This window comes from Peromyscus californicus, unplaced genomic scaffold (assembly GCF_007827085.1).
Source record: "Peromyscus californicus insignis strain IS unplaced genomic scaffold, ASM782708v3 Scaffold_12__1_contigs__length_115047231, whole genome shotgun sequence".
Lineage (NCBI taxonomy): Eukaryota > Metazoa > Chordata > Mammalia > Rodentia > Cricetidae > Peromyscus > Peromyscus californicus.
The window spans coordinates 69,313,999-69,340,088 of record NW_026294413.1 but is presented as its reverse complement, the minus strand read 5'-3'; the positions used below and the strand labels follow the sequence as shown (position 1 = coordinate 69,340,088).

Here is a 26,090-nt window from a genome sequence, read left to right as displayed (position 1 = left end):
AACAGCTGAGCCCAGGCTCGTCTTTTGAATAGGACTGTGCTCCCAGGGCACAGAAGCCCTATGGGCCACATAAATGGTAACCCTTCCACATCTGTACACCCAGTGGTCCATTCTAGAGATGGCAGGAAGGGACATAAGAGAGGGGACTGAGCTGGGCGGCGGTGGCACATGCCTTTAATCCCAGCACTCGGGAGGCAGAGCCAGGCAGATCTCTGTGAGTTCGAGACCAGCCTGGTCTACAGAGTGAGTTCCAGGACAGGCAAGGTTCCAGGGCCCACTCATGTTTCGGCTTCCCAAGGAATTCTGGGTTGGGGTTGTGGCTACCGGCTCTCTCATTGACAAAAGTTTCCCTTTTCTTCTTTACCCAGCTTTGTGGCTTCTCCCAACACCTGCCTCCTGAGTAGGGAGTACTCCTACATTCTCAGGACACTCAGAGGGATCTCACCCCATTTGGATGCTGGCTCCAGACATTCATGGGAGGCCAGATCCAGAGGCTTCAAGCATAAGAATCCTTCCTGGTCCCTTTCAAAGTAGGGTTTCTTTTGGGACAGTAGCAGCCTGTGTCTAGACAAGGGGGGAAGGGGACTCTAGGAATGTAGTCAAGATACTATCCTGCTGCCAAAGCAAGGTGGGCTGCCACCTGCACATCACATATCACAGGTCACCCGGTGAGCAGCAGATCCCCCTCCTTAGCACACACACTGACATGCATACTCCTGCAAAGCCACCACTCAGGAGGTTGCAGACGTCTGCTGACAGATAAGTCCATCAAACACACACAGAACAATGGACACAGAAAAGTGGCCCAGGAAGGGCTCAGGCAAGCACTCACCGGGAGGAGGTGAAGAGTGAGCCGTTGACTCCTCCGAATGTGGACAGGGCAACAGAAATGGGCATGATCCAGGCCATGACCCCCAGAAGCTTCTCTCCAAAAGTCTGCGAAAGAAAACAAGAAGTGAGCGGGGGCGAGAAAGAGGTAAGACCCCGATTCCAGCTTGCTCCTCACTTCCGGAGTGCCTGTCTCCCATCTACCCTGCTGATCCCCTCTGGCTAGAGCTAGGATGCAGACTACCATGCCGTAGGAACAGCTAGGTATAGGTCAGGAACCCATGCTGAGGGGCCAGGGTACGGTCGGTGATAACAGCAATGAACTAACATTTGTCCTTCCTTACGAATGAGAAACTGAGGCACTTAGTGATCTACAGCTTACCTCAGATCGTACACTGGGGTAACGGAGGGGCCAAGATTAGAAGTCAGGAGCTGTAAGTCTACCTTGTGTACACTATGGATTTCTCCGTACATGGAGGGACATAGACTTAGGAGTCAGATCTGGTTTCAAATCTTAGTACCACCTTGAATAAGGTTTATACTTTTATTAATTATTATTATTATTATTATTATTATTATTATTATTATTATTTTTAGGGCTGGGGATCAAGCACAGGGTCTCGCTTGTGCTGGGCAAGTGCTCTACCACTGAGCTATTCTCTCTCAGCCCTGGGTTTGTTATTTTTGAGCCTCAGTTTCCCAGGTATAAAATAGGGATGAACCCCAGTCCGAGTCTCTAAATTCACAGAAGCAGATTCTGTTGGTAGGAAAATAAAGACTGGCTAGTTTCTTTAGCAGAGAAAGAAGCGGTTGTGAATTTATAGATGAGGCTTCATGTACATATCCAGGTATACGTACAGAGACTTTGCTAGAGTCTCTGAGCCAGGCTTATAGGATGCTCCTGGGAGGTGGTATCTAGAATCGATGTCCTGTTGTGCGTGGGAGGCTGCTGGATTTAGGAGCAGGTGGCCACAGGAGATGGCAGGGCATCTTTATTTTCAAAGATGAGACAGAGAAGCGATGCCAGTGTTTGGTTTGAAGCTGGGTGAAGGTATAGCACAGCTCCTAGGCCTCCCTCAGACATCAGGTACGTGTGTACGTGTGTGCGCACATGCGTGCGTGCGTGAGTGCGCATGCGTGTGTGTGTGTGTGTGCGTGTGCGTGTGCGTGTGCGTGTGTGTGTGTGTGTGTGTGTGTGGTGCTGGGGATGGAACACAGGGCCTTGTACATGCTAGGCAAGCATTCCACTACCAAATTCCATCCTTGGCCATTCAATACCCACTCTTCCCTGATGAGAGCCATCAGTTTGTATGATCCCCAGAGAAAGAAAGGACAGGGAAACAGCATGTCTTGTGCAAGCACATGTCTCTGTGAAGAGCGGTCTGCCTGTCTTCTTACACAGCCTGCATGCTTAGAGTGCCCTAGACCAGGAGTCAGTGAACCTGTTCTGTACAACAGTAGATATTCCAATACCGAAAGCCATATAGACTCGGCGGCAACTTCTCAGGCAGCCAGGGCAGCTGTTTTGGAACCAACCCAGCCACTGGTTTGCTCCCGGGGCCCTTGAAGATACCCGGTCGAGGGAGGACACATGTAGGGTGGACCCTGAGGAGGTGGGATGCCTTCCAATGCCATGAGGCGCTGGATCGGAGAGAAGCAAGGGATCTAAGCAGGCAGAGCCTACACCAGCACTCTGGGCCTGGGACCCCGAGTGATCTCTTACCACGGCGACTGCATTGGAGGCCAGCAGCTCCTGGGGGGACATTGCAGTGACATACGCGACATTGGCAAAGACATACACAAATGTGACCAGTGGGATGGAGATGAAGATGGCTCTAGGAAGGTTCCTGTAGAGGGAGAGGAGGTGAGAGGGAGCCCGTACCAGGGGTATGTTCTGCCAGGGGACCGCACGGGCCTACACGGGCCACTTCTTGGCTCTTCCTCTCTCTGGGAGGCAGGTTTTGACTCAGGTGGGGCAGGATAATTAAGAGGAAGTGGAACGGCTCAGGCTAGAAATGTGTCTCACTCCTTCTTACCACGTCTTGGCTCAGATCTGGACCACGCACGCACCCCTTCTGCGGCCTTAAGGCAGAAGGCTGGGCCTGGCCCCAAACCGGAAAAATGCTGAGATGTCTAGAATGGTTCCTTCTCTACAGCAGCCACACTGTCCCGCACAGCTTTCTGATTATTATTATTTTTTCTTTTCTGTTTTGTTTTGAGCCAGGGTTTCTCTGTGTAGTTCTGGCTGTCATCCTGTAGACTAGGCTGGTCTTGAACTCACAGAGACCCACCTGCTTCTGTTTCCTGAGTGCTGGGATTAAAGGTGTGTGTGCCACCACTGCCCGGCCCAGCTTTCCAATTTTTTTTTACTTGCCCTGGGACAGCCATCGGACCCTTTCTCTTTTCTTAGCAAGGTGGAGAGTAAGTGGTTCAAATTCCTGGGAAATGAACTGTTGCTTCATGAAAGATCGGGACACGTCTGGAATTGGGGCAAGAAGTGGATCTACGCTCCCTTTTCCCCGCCATGGGCACCGTGTGGCCTAAGGGTGACAAGAAGAGCTGCACTTTTTCGACTCACTTGTAGGGATCCACAAGTTCCTCAGTCACGTAATTAAGAAAGTTCCAGCCTCCATAGGCAAAGGAGCCCTGGAGGAAAGCCAGAGCGACGAGGCCGATGTCGGGTTCTTGGAAATTCTCAAATGCATTCTTTGGCTCCAGCCAAAAGAATTCTCCTGTGGACACAACAGGCAGGTGGCTGCTCAGAGGGATGGGCCCAGGCTCAGCAGCCCCTGGCCACCCCACACATTGTCTCGCCCTCCCCTGTGCTGATATGCCAGCTCCTTGTCTGCTCTTCAGTGAAGCCACTGTGTGAGAGAAGGAGAGCTGAGAGGAGTGGGAAACCGAGGCCCAGGACTTCTCAGACCCTGGAAGCTCAGACCCATGGCTCCAAGCAAGGGTTCAGGTTCAAAGCACATCGCAGAATGTCCTTTTCATTTTTATTATTTTATTTTATTTATTTATTTTTTTCGAGAGAGGGTTTCTCTGTGTAGCCCTGGCTGTCCTGGAACTCGCTTTGTAGACCAGGCTGGCCTCGAACTCACAGAGATCCGCCTGTCTCTGCCTCCCGAGTGCTGGGATTAAAGGTGTGAGCTACCATGCCTGGCAGAACGTCCTTTTAGGAAAGGCAATATTATCTGCAGGAAAGTTCACGTAAGTGGGGAAACTGACATCAATGGCCGTCTTTTGACTGCTTCCCTCGATATATGATTTGTGTTTTCATGAGGAAAGCATAAGGAACAACCACCACTCAAATGTAAGCTTACACAGAGCTCCGGGATCCTGTCTGTTCTGGCGCATTTTGCTTGCTTTGCCAATAGCCCACCACTTCCTAAGGGATATCTGGTCTCCTTCCGGGTCCCTTAATAAAGAGCCTTTTACCTGCCCTCCCAGGAGGGATGGCTTAGCAGACAGAGCACTTGCTGTATCTGCACAGGACCCTGGTTTGATTGCCAGCAGCCACAGCGTGGCTCACACCCCTCTGAAACTCCACTTTGAGATGATCCAATGCCCTCCTCCAGCTTCACAGGCACCAGGCATGCACATGGCACTCATGTTCACGAGCAGGCAAAACACTCATACATATAAAATAAAAAAATTTTTTTTTTCTGGCCTGAAGATGTAGCTTTGTAGTAGAGTGTTTGCCCAGCATGTGCAAAACCCTGGGTTTGAGTACACACACACACACACACACACACACACACACACCACAGATACCCACAGCTGCTGACTAAAAAAGGTTGGGATAAAACAGAGTAACTGGCTGTGTTGTTTAGACATCTGTAACCCAGCATTAGGACAGGAAATCAGGAGATTTGTGTGAGCAGGAGAAAGAATTGAGATCAGGTTAGGAAGGATTCATTATCTTTGGAAAGATCGGACAATGTTTCCTAAGCCTAGAGACTCCTGAAAACACTATCACCACCGCCCCCCCTTCCCGCCCCGCCCCCACACAAAGGGCTTAACCCCGCTGATGAAAACCATCGAGGGCAGTATCCAGTCTGTTTCCAGCACAGACTCTGGTCTGCAGGCTCTCCACTCTGCCTTCAGAGCTTGTGGGCAGACAGGAGGTCTTCCTGTTTGTCATTTCATTTTCTCCAAGAGGCAATGACGCCGGCCGCCACCGAGCAGAGCCCGGCAGTGCTGCGGGTCCCATGGAAACCAAATACAGATCAAATCCAATGGGGAATGTTGGCAGAGGCCTCAAGAATGTAGCGCTCTCCTTCCGCCATCCCAGGAGATTATGAGTAATATCGAAATATATAAAATTCTCCTCTTCGTTTCTTCATTTAAGATATTAACAAAGTACAAAAAAAATGTAAGGAACTACTTCCCTAGGGTTGTAGCAAAATGTCCACTGAGTTCAGCAAGCACCCTGGGGCCCTGGCTTAGCTGTGTTAGTCCTGAGGCAAGTGTGGAGAGATGGATCTTTGCAAGATCGAGTGTGGGAGTGGAGGTGGGGCATCCCTAACACCGAGGAAAAGTTTCTCATCCCCTTAGTCAAGGAAATGGGCAGCAGAAGTCAGTCTAAGTCACACCGGGGAAATCTCAGGATGTGTCTAGGGTGAAGAGCTGTGCGGAGTCCTGTGGTTCCCACGACATTTTACCTTTGCATATCTGCACAACACCCATGATGATGATCAGGGCCAGGGCCAGGAGCTTCCCAGCTGTGAAGATGTCTTGAACCCGGGTGGCCCATCGGACACTGGAGCAGTTGACCCACGTGAGCAGCACTGAAACGACACCAGACAGGCCCTCAGAGGCTGCAGGACACACTGCTCCTGCCTCCCAGCTCACACCCACAGCCCCAGTGACCAGAAACTTTGGCTCGCTTAATAGGTTACAATGGGGATTACATGCCCCAAATTAGAGCTTGGTCAGAGCATGCATTCCTCGTCCAGGGCCAGAAGCCAGACAGGCAGGGACGTGTGGGCACTGACTCAGGAGGAAACTTATTCATGATCAGGGTACAGAATGGACTTAGGATTCCAGTTATGATCTCTTCATGGGGAACCCTGAGCTGCCAGTATAATCTTGGATGTTGCCTTACTGAGCCTGGTTCTGGGAAAACAGAGGGTTAGGTACTCTTGTTAATTAGGTTTATTAAAGTATAAAATTCACCTTAAAGCAACAAGCAACAATAACAACAACAACAACAACAACAAAAAACCTTGTGCCCTCCTACCTCAGCCTTTTCCACTCTGATGGATATTCAGGTACTGCCAGTTTGGGGTTACTATGTATCTAAAACCTCTTACAAAGAAACCAGGTGTGGAGGCCAGGCCTGTAATCCCAACGGGAGATGACGCAGAACCGCTGAGAGTTCGAGGTCAGCCTGGTCTACATAATGAGTTTGGGCTAGCCTACGCTACAGTGTGATACCCTGTCTCAGAACACTCAACTCTGTCAGTCAACTGACCCCTCCAAGGCCCCCAAATTTGCAAAGAGCTGGACAGGGTGGCAGATAATTTTTATATATGTATAAATGAATACAATGCTAACCAAACAGAAAGGTATCTAGGCATCTGTCATCTTTCTGCCTAAAAATTAGAAAACAGGCCAGGCGGTGGTGGCGCACACCTTTAATCCCAGCACTCGGGAGGCAGAGCCAGGCGGATCTCTGTGAGTTTGAGGCCAGCCTGGGCTACAGAGCAAGATCCAGGACAGGCACCAAAACTACACAGAGAAACCCTGTCTCGGAAAAGAAAAGAATTAGAGAACGGTAGAGACAAACTGTTGGAAGGCAGTTTCCCTACACTGTGAGGAAAACGCTAAACACGAAAACAGTTTTCACTGTGGTTTCTCCACCATCTCTCTCTTTTTGGTTTGTTTTTGGAGACAGAGTTTCTCTGTGTAACAGCCCTGGCTGTCCTAGAACTTGCTCTGTAGACCAGGCTGGCCTTGAACTCACAGAGATCCGCCGGCCTCTGCCTCCTGAGTGCTGGGATTAAAGATGTGAGCAACCAGGCCTGATTTCCAGATTGTTGCAAAGTACTTGAGAAGAAGGGGAAAAAAAAATCTTCCTGGCTCTCTTTTTCCTGAACTAGTGATCAAGCTACTCGCTGGTACTCAAAAGTTACACACAACGCTGCAAAAGCCAGGGACTACTCCGTCTTTCATGCCTCCCAAGGGCTCTGACTTCACTTGAATGTTAATTACAGCAACACCTTATCCTTAAGTGGACTCCTGTTTTCCAAGTGTTTCCCAACCCTGCTAGATTCTGGGGACACGTCAGCAAAGCAGGAAGGTCCTGCATGACCAGCTGTCTGTCTGTGATCTTCTTCCCTGCATTATCTGGAGCCGGCAAACTCCTCCCACCTTTCCAGACCCACCTGTTCCACGAAGCTTTGTAATGTTATTGATTCCCAACAACATGCCTGCAAGGGAAGCTGCATCAGTCACATTTTATAGACTGTTCCTGGATGGAGCAGTCCCACACCATTTTGCTTTTATCTCATTGTGGTACCTATTCATATTAAAGTTATCTGAGGCAGGGGGACTGCTCTGAGCTCAAGGCTACCCTGGAGTACATATCAAGTACTGGGCTAGCCAGGGCTGCCTCTCTGTTTCTTTTTATCTTTTTCACATCTTTTAACTCCCAAGCATACCTATCATCGGTGCTTACAAATAGCAGATGCACAACAAATATTTAATAAAGGAAGAAATGCCATAATCCATTACCTCTCCAATCTCATTCCGAATTCCACAGCACATACCATTCTTCCCTGTTCCCTTAGAATTTCATTAATTGAGACAATCCCTAGTTGTTTTTATAGCATTGAAAGAGTAACGGGAAGTCTGACTTTTGAGAGTAGAAACTCTTGATTCCTCATGCAAGAGCTACTAGCCAGCCTGCTACCATAGCAGGAGAATCAAAACATGTTCCTGGAAGATTTTAAGTGCCTGAACAGGGAGAACATTTTGTAAATACTAGAATGTTCCAGATGGACAGAGATCTTGATAAATACACATTTGGTTATCTTACTCAATTCAGTAAGGATTTCAGAGTCACGTGCCTGGTGATAATCCAACCCAAACCACTCTAAACAACTTGACCGTGACCTCATCTTCTCCCCAGGGCCCTGAGATACGCTGGGTACAAGGCCAGGTGTCCCATACCCAGAAACCCAGGCAGCAACAGCAGTGATGAATCAGGGGTGAGGGAGACAGACTTATAAAAAGAAGACCAGAAAACAAACCCCACGTGGCTTAGGGATGGGTAAGGATTCCAAGGTAAGGGCTTGTGTCTTGATCCCTCAACCTCCCCAGAACAAAAGCATTTTCCAGCAAGGGGAGGCGAAGGCAGGGCGGAGGGGTGACCGGAAAACACTTGAGAGAAGGCAGAGCAGGATGGACTCACAGCAGCGCCTCCTCCCCGAGTGCTGGAACAGAGAACATAAAATCCTCTTTACGAGACTCCGTGTGACCGAGAAGACCAACGGGCAGGTGTTTGGTCATGTAGCCTTGTTGTTAGCATCTTCTGTCACCGCCAGTTCTTCACAAGAACTCAGACGCTGACTAATGTTTAGCCTTTCGGTGTCAAAGAGATCGTTCAGAAGTAAGACAGGTGCTGAGGAGTAGCAGGGCTGGGCAGATTGCCCGTGCCCCCTAATCTCTCAGAAGAATGCCCCAGGTCCAAGGCTTACCCTTCACCTTACGGTTGGGCCATCACTGCACGTGACTGAGAGGAGAGAGGGGACTTTGAGTCTCCTGGTACAGCAGAACAGCTTCCCTCACAGCAGCTGAAACTTGAGCCTCCAACCAGAGAGGAAAGGTCAGAGAGTGAAGGCAATACTTGCTGGGTGTTTGCCAAGGCCTTCCTGCGTAGGAGGGCCTGGTGCTGCCCATCTGCCACCCAGCACCCCTTTCTGTGTTCTGTCTGTCTCTGTGCAGCTAGACCCTGAATTCTACACCCCTGGAATACAGTGACTTCAGGAAAGCCACATGGAGATGGGGACCAGGGGCTCTCTAGCTCAAAATGTAACGGTTTCTATCCACCCATCACCTGTCCACACAGGGTCTACCAGGGCCAGGCACACTGGTATGTGGGCGAATTGAGAGACAACTGAAAGCTAGACATTATGGTACAAGCCAGTAATCTCAGCCCTCAGGAGGCTGAGGTTGGAGGGCTGACATGAGTTTGAGGCCAGCCTTGGCAACTGCAGAGACTTTGCCTTAACTACCCCTCTCAACACCCGCCCCCAAATCCAAAAGAAAACAAAAAAGGTAAGCACCAAACAATGTGTTGAGAGCAGAGCTAGCATGAGTCAGTGAAGGCCAGCGCAGGGCGTTGTGGGGAAGGGGCCCCAGCAATGTAAACGTCACAGCTTCGGTCTAGCTAGAAAAAGTAACGGAAAACTCTAGTTCTTGTCCATGGTAACCTATTCCCAGTGGTTGCTGGTCTCTGGAGTTCTGTGGAACTCCAAGCTTATCTGATTCTCTTGGGCATTTTTTCTTCTTCTTCTTTTTTTTTTTTTTTTTGTTTCCTGAATTAATGAAAACACCACCAAGAAGACCTGCTGAGCTAGTGAGTCTTGAGTTCAAGGCCAGCTTGTGTGACTTAACTCCCTCTCTGAGAGGGAGAAAGAAAGAGGGAGGTGGGGGAGGGAGAAAGGGGGTCTCTAGACAGTGGTTCTCAACCCTCCTCATGCCTCGACCCTTTAACATGGTTCCTCATGTTCTGGTGACCACACCACCACCATAAAATTATTTTCGTTGCTACTTCATAACTGCAATTTTGCTACTGATATGAATCATAATGTAACTACCTGATATGTAGGATGTAGAAATTTGATATGTGACCCCCCCAAAGGGGTGTGACCCACATGTTGAGAACCACTGCTCTAGGAAATACAGGTCAGTGAAAGAGTGCTTGACTAGCATTCACGAAGTCCTAAGGTTCAATTCCCAGTGCCGGTAAGAAAAACAAACCAAACCCAGCAAACAACTATCTTGTTCCGGCAGAGAGTGTGTCCAGCCTCACCTCAGACTTGACTTTCAAACTTTGACCCTTAGGTAGCACAGAGGTCGTTCCTTTACTTCCTTTGCTCTGAAGAGGTAGCATCAGGCTTCTCTTAGGAAGTCAGGATGACGGTCATCCAAAAGATGCCAATGTTCTAATCCTTAGGACTTGTAAATATTGAAAATGAACTTTGTAAATATGATCCAGTTAAGGATCTGGAAACACAGAGCTTATTTTGGATTATCTGAATAATATTATTAGCCCAAATGTAATTATAAGAGTCAACAAGAGGGAGACAAGAGTCATAAAAAAAAAGTTGGTGATGGAAATGGGGGAGGGATGGGAATAGGGAGAGAGGGAGGGAAGGAGAGCACTGGAGATGCTGTTGCTGCCTCTGAAGACAAAAGGGTCCACGAGTCAAGGAATGCAGGAGGACCCTAGAAACTAGAAAAACTCCTTAGAGTCTCCAGAGACACACAGCCTCGCTGACACTTGAGTTTAGGACTTCTGACCTCCAAGACCTTAGGCGACAAGTTGTGTTGTGGGATATTTGTATACTGTGTGAAGGTGGATTGCTGTGATCAGTGTGACAAAAAGCTAAAGGGCCAAAAGCAAGGCAGGAGGTATAGGTGGGACTTCCCAGGAGAGAAAGGAAGAGGAGGAGAATCTAGGGACGTGGGAGAAGCCGGAAGACGTGGAGACGTGGAGACGAGATGGGAGGTGCAAGATGAAGGAGAGGTAACACCACGTGACAGATCATAGATTTAAAACGATGGGTTAATTTAGTTATAAGAGCTAGTTGAGACAAGCCTAAGCTAAGGCCAAACTTTCATAATCAATAACAAGTCTCCAGGCCATTATTTGCAGGCTGGCAGCTAATGAAAAACTTCTACTACAAAGTTGTAGTTGTAAGCCACTGAGAGTGTGGTAATTTGACATAGCAGCAGTAAAAGGAATACAGGGCAGACACTGTGCAGAAACAGCAGAAAGCAGAACCTGGCTTCCAAGAGAAAAGCTTTTAAAGAGCGACTGGGTGGAGCTGGAGTGTGGCTCAGTGGTAGAGTGTGCACTCACCGCGTGCCCTGGGGTCAAACAGTGGGGCAATGTATACCCGGACTGCAGGGTCCAGCAGGAAGAGGAGAGCTCTCTGGAAGGGAGCTCACAAAGGTGAGGTCAGCAGTGGGCTAATGCAGTGGGCACACTTTCGTACTGCAAGATGACATTTCAACTCTCCGGTTGCCCAACCAAGCTGGGACCCCACAACTAGGGCAAGGCTCTGATCTTCCTCTCTGGGTAACTGTCCCACCATGGACAACAGTAGCTTCCTTCTTCTTTTAGAGAAACTCAAAGCACAGGAAACAATAGTCCTTCTCCACCTAATCCCATGGGCTCCTCCAAATTTCTCCATATTCCAGACAGCTTCAGGCTCACATGGACAACCTCCCACTTCTAGAGAGGCAAGTGGGTGCTGAATGCCAAGATGTTCACAGGCATGATCCCTTCGTTCTTTATCCCCTTGCTTGTTTTGGAGACAGGGTTTCATACATCCTTGGCTAGTCTCCAACTCTGTATGTAGTTGTGGGGGAATTTGAACTACTGATCCTCCTGCCTCCGTCTCCCAGGAGCTAGGATTGCAAGTGTGCCCCTCCATGCCCGGCTCGCCCCCATTGTTTTGTGGGTCTCCTTATTTCATTAACCTGAAGTTATAATCAAAGGTCACGACAGCAGATAAGAGGCTGGGGCTCAACTGCAGAGTGGTGCTCTGCCTGTGTGAGGTCCTGGGTTCGGTCCCCAATGCTGAGGAAAATAAACAAACCCTGGTGAGAGGATCTCAAGAGTCCTGTGACGGATTTCATTCCTCAAGTCAGAGCTAGAAAGAGGTCGCACAGTGTCCTGTGTTGTTGTAGACACTAGACACACTTTGATGGAACCCATTCTGTGATTTCTCTCGGCTAAATTCAGTAGGTGGAAGGTCACATGAGGTTAAGGACAGACAAGGAGCATGGAAGGGGGTGGAGTCATTTATGATTATAAACTATCGATAAAAGAGGCAATTTAAAATTCAGCCCTTGAGACCATTTGAAATAAAACACCAATGGTCAGTAGTATAAACAAATCTTCATTTAGGATGCTCTAAAACTGGGTTAGGGAGCTGGAACATTGCTTGGGTTTCCTCAGAACATACAGTCAGGGCTATGCCTGCCACTCTTGATCCTGGTCAGAGGAAGACCGGGTGAGTTTTGAGTGTCGGTTGAGGGCATGACTAGTAAGTAGAACTCAGAATGGCTAGCATAAGGAGAGAAGTGGTCAGGAGGGGGAGGGTGTTAGTAACTCGGAGGGAAGGAGATAAGAACGCTTCCTCAGAGGGACTTGGCAGTTTTAACTCCGGTAGGACTTCATAACTTGACGTTCTCACAGCCATGGTACCCCCTCTGTGTCTAGAACAGTCCATTGCACCCTGTGAAGATACCTTGTCATCCGTGTGTCGCTGTCTAAAACTTTAGACAGTTAATTAAAAAAATGTTTATAAACGTAAACTTAAAAAGAGAACATGAGCCAGACTTGGTGGTACAGGTCTCTAATCCCAGCTACTTGGGAGACTGAGGCAGACGATGCAAGTTCAAAGCCTGCATGGACTACAAGAATGGGTTCAAGGCCAGCCTGGGCAACTTGGTAAGACCCTATCTCAAAAGAGTAAAGAGAGCGATAGCTAGAATTCATGGCAGAGCGTTTCCTTCCCACACACAAAGTCCTGGGTCCGATCCCCACTGGAAACGAAGGTTGGTGCGATGTGGTTTTCTCCGGCTCATACTGGCAGAGCAGCCAGAGGACAACTTGGGTGAGAGGAATCTAACCCAGGTGCCATCTCTTCAGCCCCGTGAGGTTGTATCAGGATGGTGAGATGGATGATGGATAAAGGTACAGACAGAGGTCATATCACACACCAGGCCACGTCACGGTCACAGTCGCCTTGTTTGACTGACCCCTGGTACTTCTTCCTGTATTCCCCAGTCTTCTCCCTTCATTCCCGTTTCTTCTCAGTTTCCAATTGGTTTCTTCTTTTTTTTCATGCTAGTTCTCTACAAAGCACCCACTCTGGGGTCCCTGAGCCCAAGCTCTCTAGAAATGTGAGATCAGAGACCCCCGGATGGAGCAGGGACTGTGGGGCTAGTGAATATAAGACTGGGCCAGAAGCCAAGGTGGCCAACTGCGCCTCGGCCTCCAGAAATGGGAAAACAGTGGAACAGATGGCTACTTCCTATGCTTCCAGCTGCTAAGAGGGGATGCCCCACAGAAAGCAGCTGCTGCTGACCTCCTCAGGACCAGAGAGAAGCTATCTATCCACACACAGCCATGACTGACCCTGCTAGGCGGTAGTCACTGAGATCCTGGAGCATGTTCTGAGTGAAGTTTTTTTTTTTTTTTTTTTTTTTTTTTTTTTTTTTTTCCGAGACAAGGTTTCTTTGTGTAGCCTTGGCTGTCCTGAAACTAGCTCTGTAGACCAGGCTGGCCTCAAACTCACAGAGATCCACCTGCCTCTGCCTCCTGAGTGCTGGGATGAAAGGCGTGCGCCGCCACTGCTCCGCCTAAGTGAAGTTTCTTTGTATTTGGTGATCATTGGTGTTTCGTTTCAAAATGGAGACAGACAGTTGGTGCCTAAAGCCCACTGATTGGAGGACAGATAACTGCACAGGAAATATTCCGGAGCTTTCCACGGGCTTCGCTATGCTGCTCCAGGGAGTGTCTGTTTTCTGCATGAAGGAACAATCCTATGAAACAGGGCAGAGGATGGCCTGCAATGCTGAGCAGATCCCGGTGTGTGTAGGGTGGCCACTTCTCTTCCCAGAAGAAAGCCCACGAAGTACAGGCCATCCTCACTCCGTACTAAGAAACTGTTTGCAAGTGCGCCATGTCTCTGGATGTGGGGCTCTGGCTTCTGGTTGAGGAAAGAGTCACTCTGTACTGTTCTCAGGGAGCCAAGAACACTTTCCTCCATCTTCATCCTGCCAAAGCAGCTGCTGGCCCTGAAGCCCTCGATTCTGGCTGACAGTGAAAACTGGGATAAGGCTATTTGGAGAGAGGGCTAGATTGCTTGTTTTGAGATAAATGGACCAGATATGTAGCTAATGCTTTACTCTAGGGGTAGATATGCAGGCCTGTGCCCTACTCCCCAGATGCATATTTCTAGCCTCCGGAGAATTGTGGAACTCAGAACCTCGTCTTATATGAGTAAATAAGACCCAGCTATTTAGTGGCAAAGGCATGATGGGACGGCTCCTCCAATCCTTTGGCCAAAGCCCAGTCTTGGTGTTTCATTGTCTCCTAAGCGACCCCCTTCCTGTCACTCCCCTCCTCAGCTCCTGTTGGAGGTACCCATGATCACTGCGGATAGTACCCCTTGGAACTGAGTCTGTCACCCAAAGATTGGCCTGGCCCCAATCCAGGTGGCACTCTGAGCAGCAGGAAGTAGCATGCTGACATGCAAGAGTAGCCAAGCAGGGGACAACCAGGCTGATCCTTAGAAGCCGTTTGCCATGGATGACTTGATTTCTGCTCTGACGTCACAGTCTCACGTTCCCTCTGAGCTTGGGAAACCCCATTTGCATTTTTGTGTGTATGTATGCGTTTTGAGATAGCCCAGGCTGGTTCTGAACTGCTGATCCTCCTGTCTGCACCTCCCAAGTGCAGAGATTACAGGTGTGCCCCACCACAGCTGGTCTCTCTCTGTGTCTGCACACGTGTGGGACTGTGCATATGCACACACGTGTGAAGAAGCATGCATACACTCGAGGGCCAGGGGTCAACATCTGGTAGATGTCTTCATTGCTTCCCACCTATTTTCTGGTATAGTGTCTCTCCTTGAAACTGGAGCTCACCAATTGGCTAGACTGGCCAGCCAGGCAAGCCCCCAGATCCTCCTGTCTCTGCCTCCAGTGCCAGGATTATGCGTTTACCCCTGGCTTTTCACACGAGTGCTGTGGTGATGGGAACTCAGGTTCTCATGCTTCTGCAGCAAGCACTTTCCTCACGGAGCCGTTTCTAGCCCTCCGTGACTTTTTTTTTTCAATGACAGAATATTCCTATGTAGTCCAGGTTGGCTTCGAACACACTTCAGTCTCAATTACGAGTCCCACTGTTTCAGTTATATGACATCATGCCTGGCTTCATTTCAATTTCTTAATCAGGACTGGGCTGGAGGCAGCTTGGAAAAGCTTACTTATGTTTAACATTGCCAGAAGTAGGCTTCTCCTCCTGATCTTTTAAGGGAAGTAAAAACAGTGTGTAGAAAGGGGAGAGAGGATGGCCGCGTATGGTGGCACACACCTGTAATCCCAGCACTTAGGAGGCAGAGGCAAATCTGCGGCCAGACCATTTTACATACTGCATTCTAGGGTAGCTAGGATTATATAAAGAGACCTTGTCTTAAGGAAAGAAAGGAAGGAAGGAAGGAAGAAAGAAAAAGAAAGAAAGGAAGGAAGGAAGAAAGAGAGAGAAAGGCAGGTAGTGGAGGATGTATGCATGTACCAGAGTCAGTAAAGCCAGATGGTGAAGAAGAGAGAGTATGACAAACGGTGTAGGAAGCAAATGAGACAGAAAAGGTGGTAGGGAGGAGCAGAAGGCAAAGAAAGTGAAGGCCAGGACAGAAAAAAGAAAGATGCAAGGCAATAAGCAGACAGCTGTTGAAAAAGGGAAGCAGTGACGCCACTTTGTAGAAACCAGAACACCCTGTTCCTCTCCCGAACTTCAAAATAAGCACCTTTCCGGGATGGAGCATCCCGCCGCCGTCTGAACTAGCTATAAATTCCACCTGGCCCGGGTGCGTAGGGTGCCGGAAAGGTTGGTGCCACGGTCTCATGCCGTCTGAACTCGCTATAAATTCCACATGGCCCGGGTCAGTAGGGTGCCGGAAAGGTTGGTGCCACGGTCTCACCTCAGGCTGGGGCACGCACTTTTCTGCCATGCTCTGGCCAACAACGCCTGCCCCTGTGGCTCTGGGCCCACAGCAGAAGGACAAGGTGTCTGTGTGCACAGTCCTGCAGGGTGCCCATGAGGCTGCTGGGGCACTGGCCCAGTGGCTGGAGAGGGTGTGACCACGCTCAGCTCTGTGATAGGCTGGACAAGGGTTCCTTGGCCACTTCCACCACTCAGAGGAGGAACTGGGCACGGGTTTCTAATCTTGGAAACACTGGGCATGCCTAACCCCATCCCTTTCCAGATCGAGGAGGTAACTGGTGCTGGCTGCCAAAAGGCACTGATAGGCAAAGAAAATAGAGCTTCGAGTTCTGAGGCACATAACCTGGGGCCGAGATAAGGTCTGGTTCTGCCCAGAGAGCTGCAGGACTGAGCAACTGTTCTTCCTCAAGGAGGCGGAAGTGGATGGATGCATGCAGGGTAGGAGTGGAAGACAGGGAATTAGCTTCCAAGAACTACTCCAGTATCTTCCCCAGTGAAACTTTCTTCTTCTTCTTCTTCTTCTTCTTCTTCTTCTTCTTCTTCTTCTTCTTCTTCTTCTTCTTCTTCTTCTTCTTCTCTTTTCTTTCTTTCTCATTATTTTATTTTTTTAAGGCAGAGTCTCATGGAACTGCAGCAGGCCTCAAACTCTCTGTGCGGCTGAACCTGGCTGGGAACTCCTGACTCTCCCGCCTCTGCCTTCCCAGTGTTGGGAATGCCGGTGTGCACCACCACCCGGAAGACAGTTCTCATATGGGGTGAGGGGTGAGCCGCACGGTAAAGCCTCCAGGCACCCTGCTTACCTACAACAAACGTTGGCATTGTTGAACATGTGATACAACGTGACTGCGGGAAGTTATAGATGTAAATAACCCGACCGCCGAAGACAAAGCTTCAAAACAGAGCCGCGACATCCCAACAATCAAAGCAGCCTTTCTTTGCCAACGGTGCTTTGATCCTGAGACGTGCTATGAAGTGTACGGTGGTGCTTTGGTTTTGAAATAGATCTTGCCCACCGTAGCGGAGTATATGTCCCTTCCCCAGCCCCTTTCATCTTGACGCCCTGATAATTTAGAAACCTCAGAACTCCCTTTTATAGGAAGAGGTTCTCTGAGCATTTCCTCTCCTGCTTCAAGGACAAGCCCTCGGAGGAGGAGGGTGGTTAGCGGACAGCCAGCGTTTCTGGAGGTCGTGCCTGGCACAGCTTCTCCGGGACACTTTGAACTCCGGCCACGCCACCTCCTCCTCTCTTCCTCTTCCTTCATCTCCTCTCCTCTCCAGTGCCAGAGGCAAGACCTGGAGTTTCTGCTGAATCACCATTCAGTACTTAGTTTAGCCAAGAAGTCTGAACACCTCGCTCAGCGTTTTCCAAGAGCCAAGTACTTCTTTCTTCAGCGCTGGCTAAACATGGCTCTGAGCTGGGCGGGGTAGTAAAGACAGCAGGAATGCCATGCCCTGCCATGCCATGCCGCACCGCCCACGGGGCCTCATTTTAACCCTACTCTTCACTTTCCAACTATGTCTGAAGTTTCTTGTTGTCTCATTTCCCAGCTCTCAGAGCTGATGCCTCGGACACAGGGCAAGGTTGATGGCTGCTTCTGCTGGGTCTGAGCTGCTCAGCAGGGTTTGACTCTTTATCACATTCAGTCTTGGGGGAACAAGTGGGTGTGGGTCCTGGGAGGTCTGGTGGGTTCTCAGACTGGGAGGCTTGTGGATTTGTTCCCCGAGGTCTATAAACCTGGACTGTGCTGTAAGTCCCCCACACAGTTCAGCTATACCCCAACTGTGGGGGCGGCTAGCATTCAGACTTGTTTAACTAATCTTGTCCCTTTCGTTCAGTAGCAGTTGGGCCTCACCCTCCTAATCCCATAAATCCCCTGAGTTCATGGTCTCAGGCATGTGATATAAATCTGGCATATAATGTTAATCCTGAAAAGTTCACCAGACTACTAAAGATGATTTCATAAATTACAGTCCTGGGTTCCCCTGGGAAAAACTAAGTGATCCTTGAGAGTGGTAACAGAGGGGCGGAGGAGAACCTAAGCTTCTGTGTTGGCACAAGTGACTAAGGGGCATCTTCCTGGTGGAAGCTGAACTCCTGGAGGACTTGCTTCAGGGACCCTTGAGCTTCTTCCTTATTTCCCCAAACAGTAGAAACAGTCACAGAAACAGGCCTTACACTCCACAGTGTTCAGGGACGGAGCTTTAGCATAACTCCGGTCCAAGAGTGAAAAGAAAGCCGGAAGCGATGAGATATGCTAATGGAGGCTGGAAAAGGAGGTGACCCGGGTCAGACAGCCAAGCATAGTGAAACTAGAAAGAGCCCTTCTCAGGAGGGCGGTGGAGAGCCAGAGCCTGGCCCGAGGACAGGCAGGACACAACCCGGTGGCTCCAGTGTCTGGAACCAATGGGTCTCCAGGGAACATGACCACCGAGTTCTCTGTGATATACGCAGTTGCTTACCATGATGTATGAAATATAAAGCCCATGCCAATAGTTGTTCTTTTTACTGGAGATCAAGACTGAGTGTCTGCTAGACATGCACGGTGAGTACGACTGAGACACCCTCATTTTCAGGGCACCGGGGAAACAGAAACACCCCCGAGGCCTGATAGGAAAGGAAGGCCAAATGGCACTAAGATGTGGGCATTTATTCTGGCCCTGTAGTCATAAAGCCCAAAGGCACAGGGGCTGTCTCCTCCAAGTCCTGGTAATGGCTCTTGGGAGTTCGGGGTGGGAGAGACAGCAGCCAACCACCCACAGCGGGGAGGAGACGTTAGAATAAACTAGTGCCGTCATGATTTATCTACATATCTCCCCCTTGAGAGAAAAACGTGCCTTCTTTGACTCAATCCTGGCAATCATTTGTGTATTTTTTAGACAGGGTCTCACTCTGCAGTCCTGGCTAACCTGGAACTAGTGAAGTACACCTGGTGGGCCTTGAACTCACAGAGATCATCCCACTCCTGCCTCCTGAGGGCTGGTTATTAAAGGCAAGAACCACTACGCTCGGCAATCCTGGCAATTTTATTTCCTAAACACCAAATACATTAACTTCTTTCTACACCTGTCCCCGAGTCACCTCACAGACATTTCTAACCTAGATTCCTGGAACGACAGTGCAATCAGTTTCCTTATCCCTGGCCTTTTCCCCAAGGCCCATCCATCCTTTTCTGTGCAGCAGAGTTCTCTACATGCAACTCCGAGAGCGTTACTCCTCTGAAAAGGTAGGTGCCTTCCTACCACCTTTGGGTAAAGCTGGTCTCTTCATAATGGGGTCCTCTACTTTGTTGCATTTCTTTGTTTTTTGTTTTGTTTTGTTTGTTTTTTTTAGACAGTCTCTCTATGCAGCCCTGGATATCCCAGGTCTTGCTATGTAGACCAGGTTGGCCCTGAACTTACAGAGATCCTCCTGCCTCTGCCTCCTGAGTGCTGGGATTAAAGGTGTGTGCCACCCAGCTATTTCTTCCTGTTTATTCTGTAATGTGGTTATATTAAACAACCTATAGTTGTTAGGATCCTGTACATGCGCAGCTTGGAGTTTTGTGTCTCACGCCGTCTTACATCATCAGTGGGCTCTGGTGACTATGTACCCCGCCTCGTGGTCACCCAATTCCCACCTTAAAAAGCTGGACACAGATCCCCTACTCTCTCTCTCTGTTCTTTCTCTGCTCTCTGCTCTGCTCCCCCCCCCCCCCGAATCCCTCCCCCACCAGGCCTGGCTCCTCTCTTTCCCTTTCCCTCCCAATAAGGCTCTAAAAGTACCACTGGGTTCTGTCGTGAATGTGACCTTTCCACTAGGTAGCCAGCAAACCGATTTACTATCAATAGTCCCATCCAAAGGACCACATTTAAGAACATTTTCCTGTACCAGCCCATTGGGCTTTCCATTCTGTGTGGACATTGCCTGGTTGTCTCCAAATGGTCAGTTTTAGAGCCTCACTCTGTAGCCCAGGTTAGTCTAGAGTCTCACTCTGTAGCCCAGGTTAGTCTAGAGCTCACTGTGTAATCCAGGATGGCCTCAAACTTGTGGCAACTCTCCTGTCTCAGCCTATGAATGCTGGGATTGCATGGGTATATCACAATGCCTGGCAAAATGAAATTTTCTTGTTGTTGTTGTTTCTGTATCATGCCTGTTGAGAGCAGTGTCTGGTGTGTTATGGGTATTTAGTGGCTGTTGGATAATGTTGTGATAGTCCTCCAGTACTTCCCAAGAGGGAAGTCTTTTCTGAGTTAACTAATGTTTTCTTTCTCTCTCACTTTGTCCCGGTGCTGGCGATCAAACCAAGACCTTTGTGCCCGCTAGGCGAGTGTCCTGCCAGGGTGCCACATCCCCACCCCTTGTTACACTGCTTTACAGCTGTCCTTTTAGCAGAATCCTGGGCTAGCCACCCTGAGGAAGACTTCTAAGCAGAAACCTGCTCAGCACCCATCAGGACTCTGGGAGGACCTGGAAGGCAGAGGCAGAGGGAATACATTCCAACTGCTCCTCCCCCAGCACGGGCATAGCTACCTTGCACACTTCGTTCTGACTTACAAGGCACCCCAGATTCTTACTCCTCAGTGGTCAAAAAGGTCAACATGCCAGTTGCTTCCACCCCTAAAATTTCCTGCTTCTCACAACATAGCATCTTTGTGAGACCAGTTTCATTTTAGGCCACCCCCACCTTCTCAGTCTGGACAAATGCTTAGCTTGTTTCTGTGTTTCAGGCTTCACCGTCTTTCATCAAGTGTGGACTTTATCACATGTTATTCCTCAACAAATCATGTGTTACCGCTCATATGCCTTTAGGAGGTCCCCTTCTTTGTGTATATATAATCTGTTCTTCCTTGCCTATTATAAGACACCCTTCAAAGCTCTGTTTTTTTGCCTGTTAGCCAGAGAAGTCTTCTGGGACAAGGGAAAGGCAAGAAGGAAGCGCCACCCAGGCATGTGAGCAATGTTTAATGTTTGAGGATGAGAAGTTTGAGTCTAGAGAACATGAAGGCTCAAGAGAAGATGAACGGAGATCAGGGGATTTAGAGGCTGCTGAGGCGTCTGTTGTCAAGGGATTAATTTGCAGGAGGCTTGCAAAACAGGGCAGTGTCCTGCTGCAGGCAGCCAGAGCCTCTGCAGAGGGATTGAGCATGACCCAGGGCTAGAAGAAATGCCTCAAGTTCTTTCCCTTCCAAACAGCTCCAGGAATGGGGAGAAATCTGCAGTCTTGGAACAGCAATCTCTTAGGAATCTCTGCAGAGAGATGGAGCCCAAGATAAGAAGCATTTCCCCTCTGCTCTGCAGGCAGGGCTGCGCGCTCCTTTCTCTGTAGGGCGAGGAAGAAGGAATTTCTTTAGGGCAAGATCTACAAGAAGTCTATGTGAGTGACAACACTGTCATTAAAATGCTGGGCCGTGACTTTAGTCCCAAAAGGAAAGGAATGGAGCCAGGAACTATCTTAAATGCATGCCGGTCTCCAAAAGAAGAAAGGGAGGCAGAAACCAAAAAGTTGGGAAACATGATTCTTAGAGGAGGGCTAGGGTGTGGCTTGGTGGTAGAAAACTTGCCTAGCATGTGTTTAAGAGCTTTGGGTTCATCCCCAGCATACCCCCAGCCCCTGGCCAAGACTCAGATGACAGACTATGAGAGGGCACCCCTTCCAGCCAGCACCCACCGCGTCACGGCAGCTCCCCTGTTTAGAACAGTTGTTAACTGGAAGTTACGGGAGGCCATGTTTGCGCTAAGCCCCTGCGCTGGGCTGAACCTCAAAATGAAGCCATCCGTGCTACCAAAGCCATCAGTAAACTTTACCCGACCTTCTGGGGCTCAGGATTAGAGAGATAACAGCCACAATTTCCCAAGATGTCACATTCGATCAGTATGACAGATTCCCTCTGCTCTAACCCGTATACAGAGAAATAATCTGAAATGACTTGACCTTAGCTCATCAACGGCTCTCTGGTGACCAAGTCTCGCTTGCCTTCATTTACAAGGACAGCAGCTTGGAAATTACTGATCTGCTTTTATGGCTTTTGTCTCTTCAAGCCCTTCTCTGTAAACCAACCTTACCTGCTACGACATTAGAAATCTTACTCTTTTTTTTTTCCAGAGTAAAACAAAAATATATGCTGATATGAGTGTGTTGCATGTTTTTATGTGCATGGGCATGAGGGTTCCAGGAGGCCAGAAGAGGGTGTTTGATCCCCTGGAGCTAGAGTTATAGATGGCTGCGAATCACCAAAGTGACGGGGTTCCTGGGAAGTGAACTCTGGTTCTCTCCAAGAGCAGCAAGTGCTCTTAACTGCTGAGCCATTTCTCCAGACCCCCAAACACTTACTCTGTTTTGTGGAAAGAGTTGTTTCCTGATTATAGAAGAAAAATCAAACTTAATTGGGATTTTTAAGTTAGGCTTGGTGGTGTGCACTAGTAGGTATTTGGGAGGCTTGAGGCAGGAGAATTGCTTGAGTCCTAGACCAGCCTAGAGATGTCTCAAAAAACAAAACAAAAAACCCCCAAAAAAGTCTTTAAACGAAATCATTTTAATTTTGCCCTTTAACTCTAGGAAGTCATGTGATAGCCAGAAGATGGGACCACATGACAAAAGGGACGAGCTGGGGAGGCTACGTCTATGTACCTCACTTACACCTCACTAGATGGATTAGAACCCTAAGAGTGTCTGCCCCCACTACCATAAGCACTGCGCAGGGGCAGGGTGAGGGCAAGGTGAGGTGCGTCACTAGGACTCTTTTATGTTTTATTTCATTGTGCTGCTGGAGACCACAGCCATTGACTTTCCAGATCATCAAGAGAAACAAGTCACAAGAGCCGGCGCGTCAAACCCGAGTTTTTAACACTTCCCAGTCTCTCCCACCCCTCCCCCACTAATATGCTTGCTCTGGAGACCGGAGAGAAAGGCTTTTCATCAAATTAAGATGTAAAATGCTTTCTTTTATTACTGCCTGGTGACCAGGGCCGTTCTGCTGACTCGGCAGCGAGTAATCGGCTTTGACCTAGATAATAGAATAACTCACAGCGCCCCAGTGGTTGCACAAGCAGGTCCGATTCTTCAGTTCCTTCTTCTCATCCTCTCTCCCCACCCCCTCCAGGCTCTGGGCAGGCAGGCCAGTTACATCAGGTTCTTTCTGCCTCTACACCCCCATCTGGCTTCTACCAACTTCATTTCTCTTGAGATAGCTTCCAAAAATGATGCCACCACAGCACTAGGCCCGGCCTCTTCTCCTCCTTCTCCTAGCAAACCCTAGCCCCGGGCTTTGCCACACCCACTCTCCTCGCTGTACCCCGAATTATAGACCAGTGATTGCTCCACCAAGGGTGGCCTTCCTTCAAACCTCTTAAGACTCAAAGGTCCAGTCAATCATCAGCCAAATGGGACAGTGAAAAGCAGAGTTTCCTGTGTAAATGTTCCCCCACCCCCCATAGCCATGCTTTCTGTACTGGCTGGTTTTGTGTGTCAACTTGACACAAGCTAGAGTCATCAGAGGAAGGAGCCTCTTGAGGAAATGCCTTGATGAGATCCAGCTGTAAGGCATTTTCTCAGTTAGTGATCAATGGGGAAGGGCCCAGCCCATGGTGGGTGGTGCTATCTCCGGGCTGGTGGTCCTGGGTTCTATAAGAAAGCAGGGCGAGCAAGTCATGGAAAGCAAGTCAGTAAGCAGCACCCCTCCATGGCCTCTGCATCGGCTCCTGCCTCTGGGATCCTGCCCTGTCTGAGTTCCTGTCCTGACTTCCTTCAGCGATGAACAGCAACGATGAAATGTAAGCAAATAAACCCTTTCCTCCCCAACTTGCTTTTTGGTCATGGGGTTTTGTCTCAGCAATAGAAACCCTGACTAAGACACTCTCTGCTGCTTCTCTTGAAAGTATGTTGAGGTTTGGTGTCTTCCTGCCTCCATCTCCAAAGTACACTGAGACTGTTTCCCATAGCTGGCTTACGCGGTCCCTGCTAAGAGGTTGGGCTACGCTGGATGATGGTGGCTGTGGTGGGAAGAAGGAATACTGGAATAAAAGATACCGTAACAGGGTGTTTGTGGCACCCTCACCCAAGGTAAACTCAGCCTTCAGGAACCTGAGGCAGGAGAATGACAAGTTCAAAACTAGGCTACGTAGTCAGTTCAAGGGTGGCTTGGGTTACATGGTAGAGCCCTGTCACAGAGCAGGGAGTGGAGTTGATCAGATGTGACAGGGGGATAGCCACAAGTTCAAGGTTTTGAGGCCAGCCTGGTCAATACAGTGAGCTTCGGGGTAACCTGATTTATGTATTGAGTTTCAGGTCAGCCAGGGCTACATGCTACATAGCAAAATCTTGTCTCTAAAGCTCCCTTGCCCCAAAGATGCCAGCATTGTGAAGCACAGCATCAACACATCGTTTTCAACACAGAGAGATGGGTTTTTAAAAAAGTACTAGTAGGAGAGGTGACTTGTGATCTCAGCATCAGAGAGGCTGAGGCAGGAAGACTGCCACAAGTTTGAGGCCAGCCTGGTCTACATAGCAAGTTCAAAGCTAACTTGGGCTCCAAAGCAAGGCGGCCTCCCCGCATCTCCCAAAACAAAACATTCAACAAACTAGAAAACAGAATCTCACTCAAAGCATCTGGGGCCCTTCCTCCGCCTCCACTAGTCCCCTGATGGAAGCAGGGAGGAATAAATTTGGGTTTAAGATTTTTTTTCTGCTGGAATAATACCTAGACTCATGTCTCGAGGATAGTGAAAAATTACTATTCCCAGAGGACAGGACTAGATCTGTTCCTTTGGAGGCGATTTCCCCGCAGCTCCAGTCAGGAGGCAGAGGAGGGCCACACAGACTTTCTTAGATCTTTGACGGCAAGAGAGGGAGACAGCAAGTGTCTCCAGTTCTCCTTGACTTGTCTGGGCAGTGTCCAGGGAGGGTAGGCATGGGGTGTACTGTATGCAGCCTGCCTCTCTGGAGCTGTCTCGAGAGAGGAGAGCTCATCTTACCATCTGGAAGGGCTGGGGCCATTCCGGACTGGGCAGGGTGTGAGTCTGCACAGACCTCACAAGTCCAGAGTCACTGTGCAAAGTGTCAACCCCGGGGCAGGTCTGTGGTAAAGGAAGTGCATACTTTGGTCTGGCTCCTCTCCTAGGGGAGGGAACCACACAGTCGTGGAGTTCTGGATTTCTAGTAGAGGGTCAGAGGAGCCCTGTTGTCTGAGACTTTCGTCGCATCAGCAGAAAGGAGGAAGCTGACTGTGTGCACACGCCACCGAAACAGTAGCAGCTGGCACCCATGTGCTTCCTTCTTCCTCCTCGTGCTAGCTTGTCTGATGGCAGAAACAGCAAGTTTTCCTGCATTCCCACACTGCCCCCAGTTCCAGCTACAGAGCCAGTCAGTGACCCTAAAACCCATATACTCCAACTCCCCTGCAGCCTGACTCGGGGTGCAGAAAGATCCATGCTCCTAACAGACACCCTCCTGACACACACACTGGGTTGGTTACAATTCGTGATCCGATCTTACAAGGAGGCAGATAGCAATATGGCCAAGCAATCAGGATGTGTGGAGTAGAGTTGAGGGTGCTAGAAGTGTGAATCTGGGGCACACACTCCTTTACCCCTGGGTCTGTAAGCAGACCAGACCAAACATGTGACTGTTGCCCCCAAACAAGGGATTTGGCCTCACACTTCACCTTGCTAGGTGTAGAGTCTACGTCAGGGCTGATCGCCATGGCCATACAAAGCCCTCTTGCTAAGGTCTCAGATGCCTGTCCTGGGAGGTCGTCTAGAGTAGTGGGTCACCCCTCCCTCATCACACCAGCAAGACAGAAGGACAATGGCTGGACTTGGAAATGAATAGCAAGGCCAGTCCCTACACGGTCAGAAGCTGTGTAGGGAAGACAGGCCCCGAGTCAACTCTGAGGGCAACCTCTGAGAGAGACAAGCAGTTGCTTGAGGAGTTAGTGTTTGAGTGAAGACGTGGAGTTAACCCAGCCCACTGAGATCATTGCTATCAGAGCCTAGAGCTGGGAATGCCTAGAGGTCAGTTCCGCAGAATTTCTCTCAAGGATCTGCTGAGTCCACCTCGCAGGCAGCTTTCCCTCCCGAGTTTACACTACAGCCAATTAGATCCTTACCACGTCTACAAGGCTTTTTCTTCACTTAAACAATGAAACAAAATAACTCATCCAAGGCAGGCATGGAGGCGCACACCTTTAATCCTGGCACTCAGGAGGCAGAGGCAGGCTCTGTCAGTTCGAGGCCAGCCTGGTCTACATATCGAGCTCTTGGACAGCCAGGGCTACACAGAGAGACCCTGTCTCAAAAAAACCCAAAACCTAT

The 26,090-nt window shown here is 49.4% G+C and overlaps 1 protein-coding gene across 2 annotated transcripts in view; it reads right to left on the bottom strand.

Moving 5' to 3' along the window:
- Slc7a8 (solute carrier family 7 member 8) overlaps positions 1–26,090 on the bottom strand; it is a 61,152-nt gene that overhangs the window by 9,908 nt on the left and 25,154 nt on the right. For both annotated transcript variants that reach the window (XM_052733237.1, XM_052733238.1), the window contains exons 4-7: positions 5,493–5,618; positions 3,407–3,560; positions 2,552–2,675; positions 833–936 (exon numbers count right to left, since the gene is read on the bottom strand). In XM_052733237.1, coding sequence (XP_052589197.1) covers positions 833–936; positions 2,552–2,675; positions 3,407–3,560; positions 5,493–5,618 — 508 coding nt within the window. The remainder of the gene's footprint in view (positions 1–832; positions 937–2,551; positions 2,676–3,406; positions 3,561–5,492; positions 5,619–26,090) is intronic.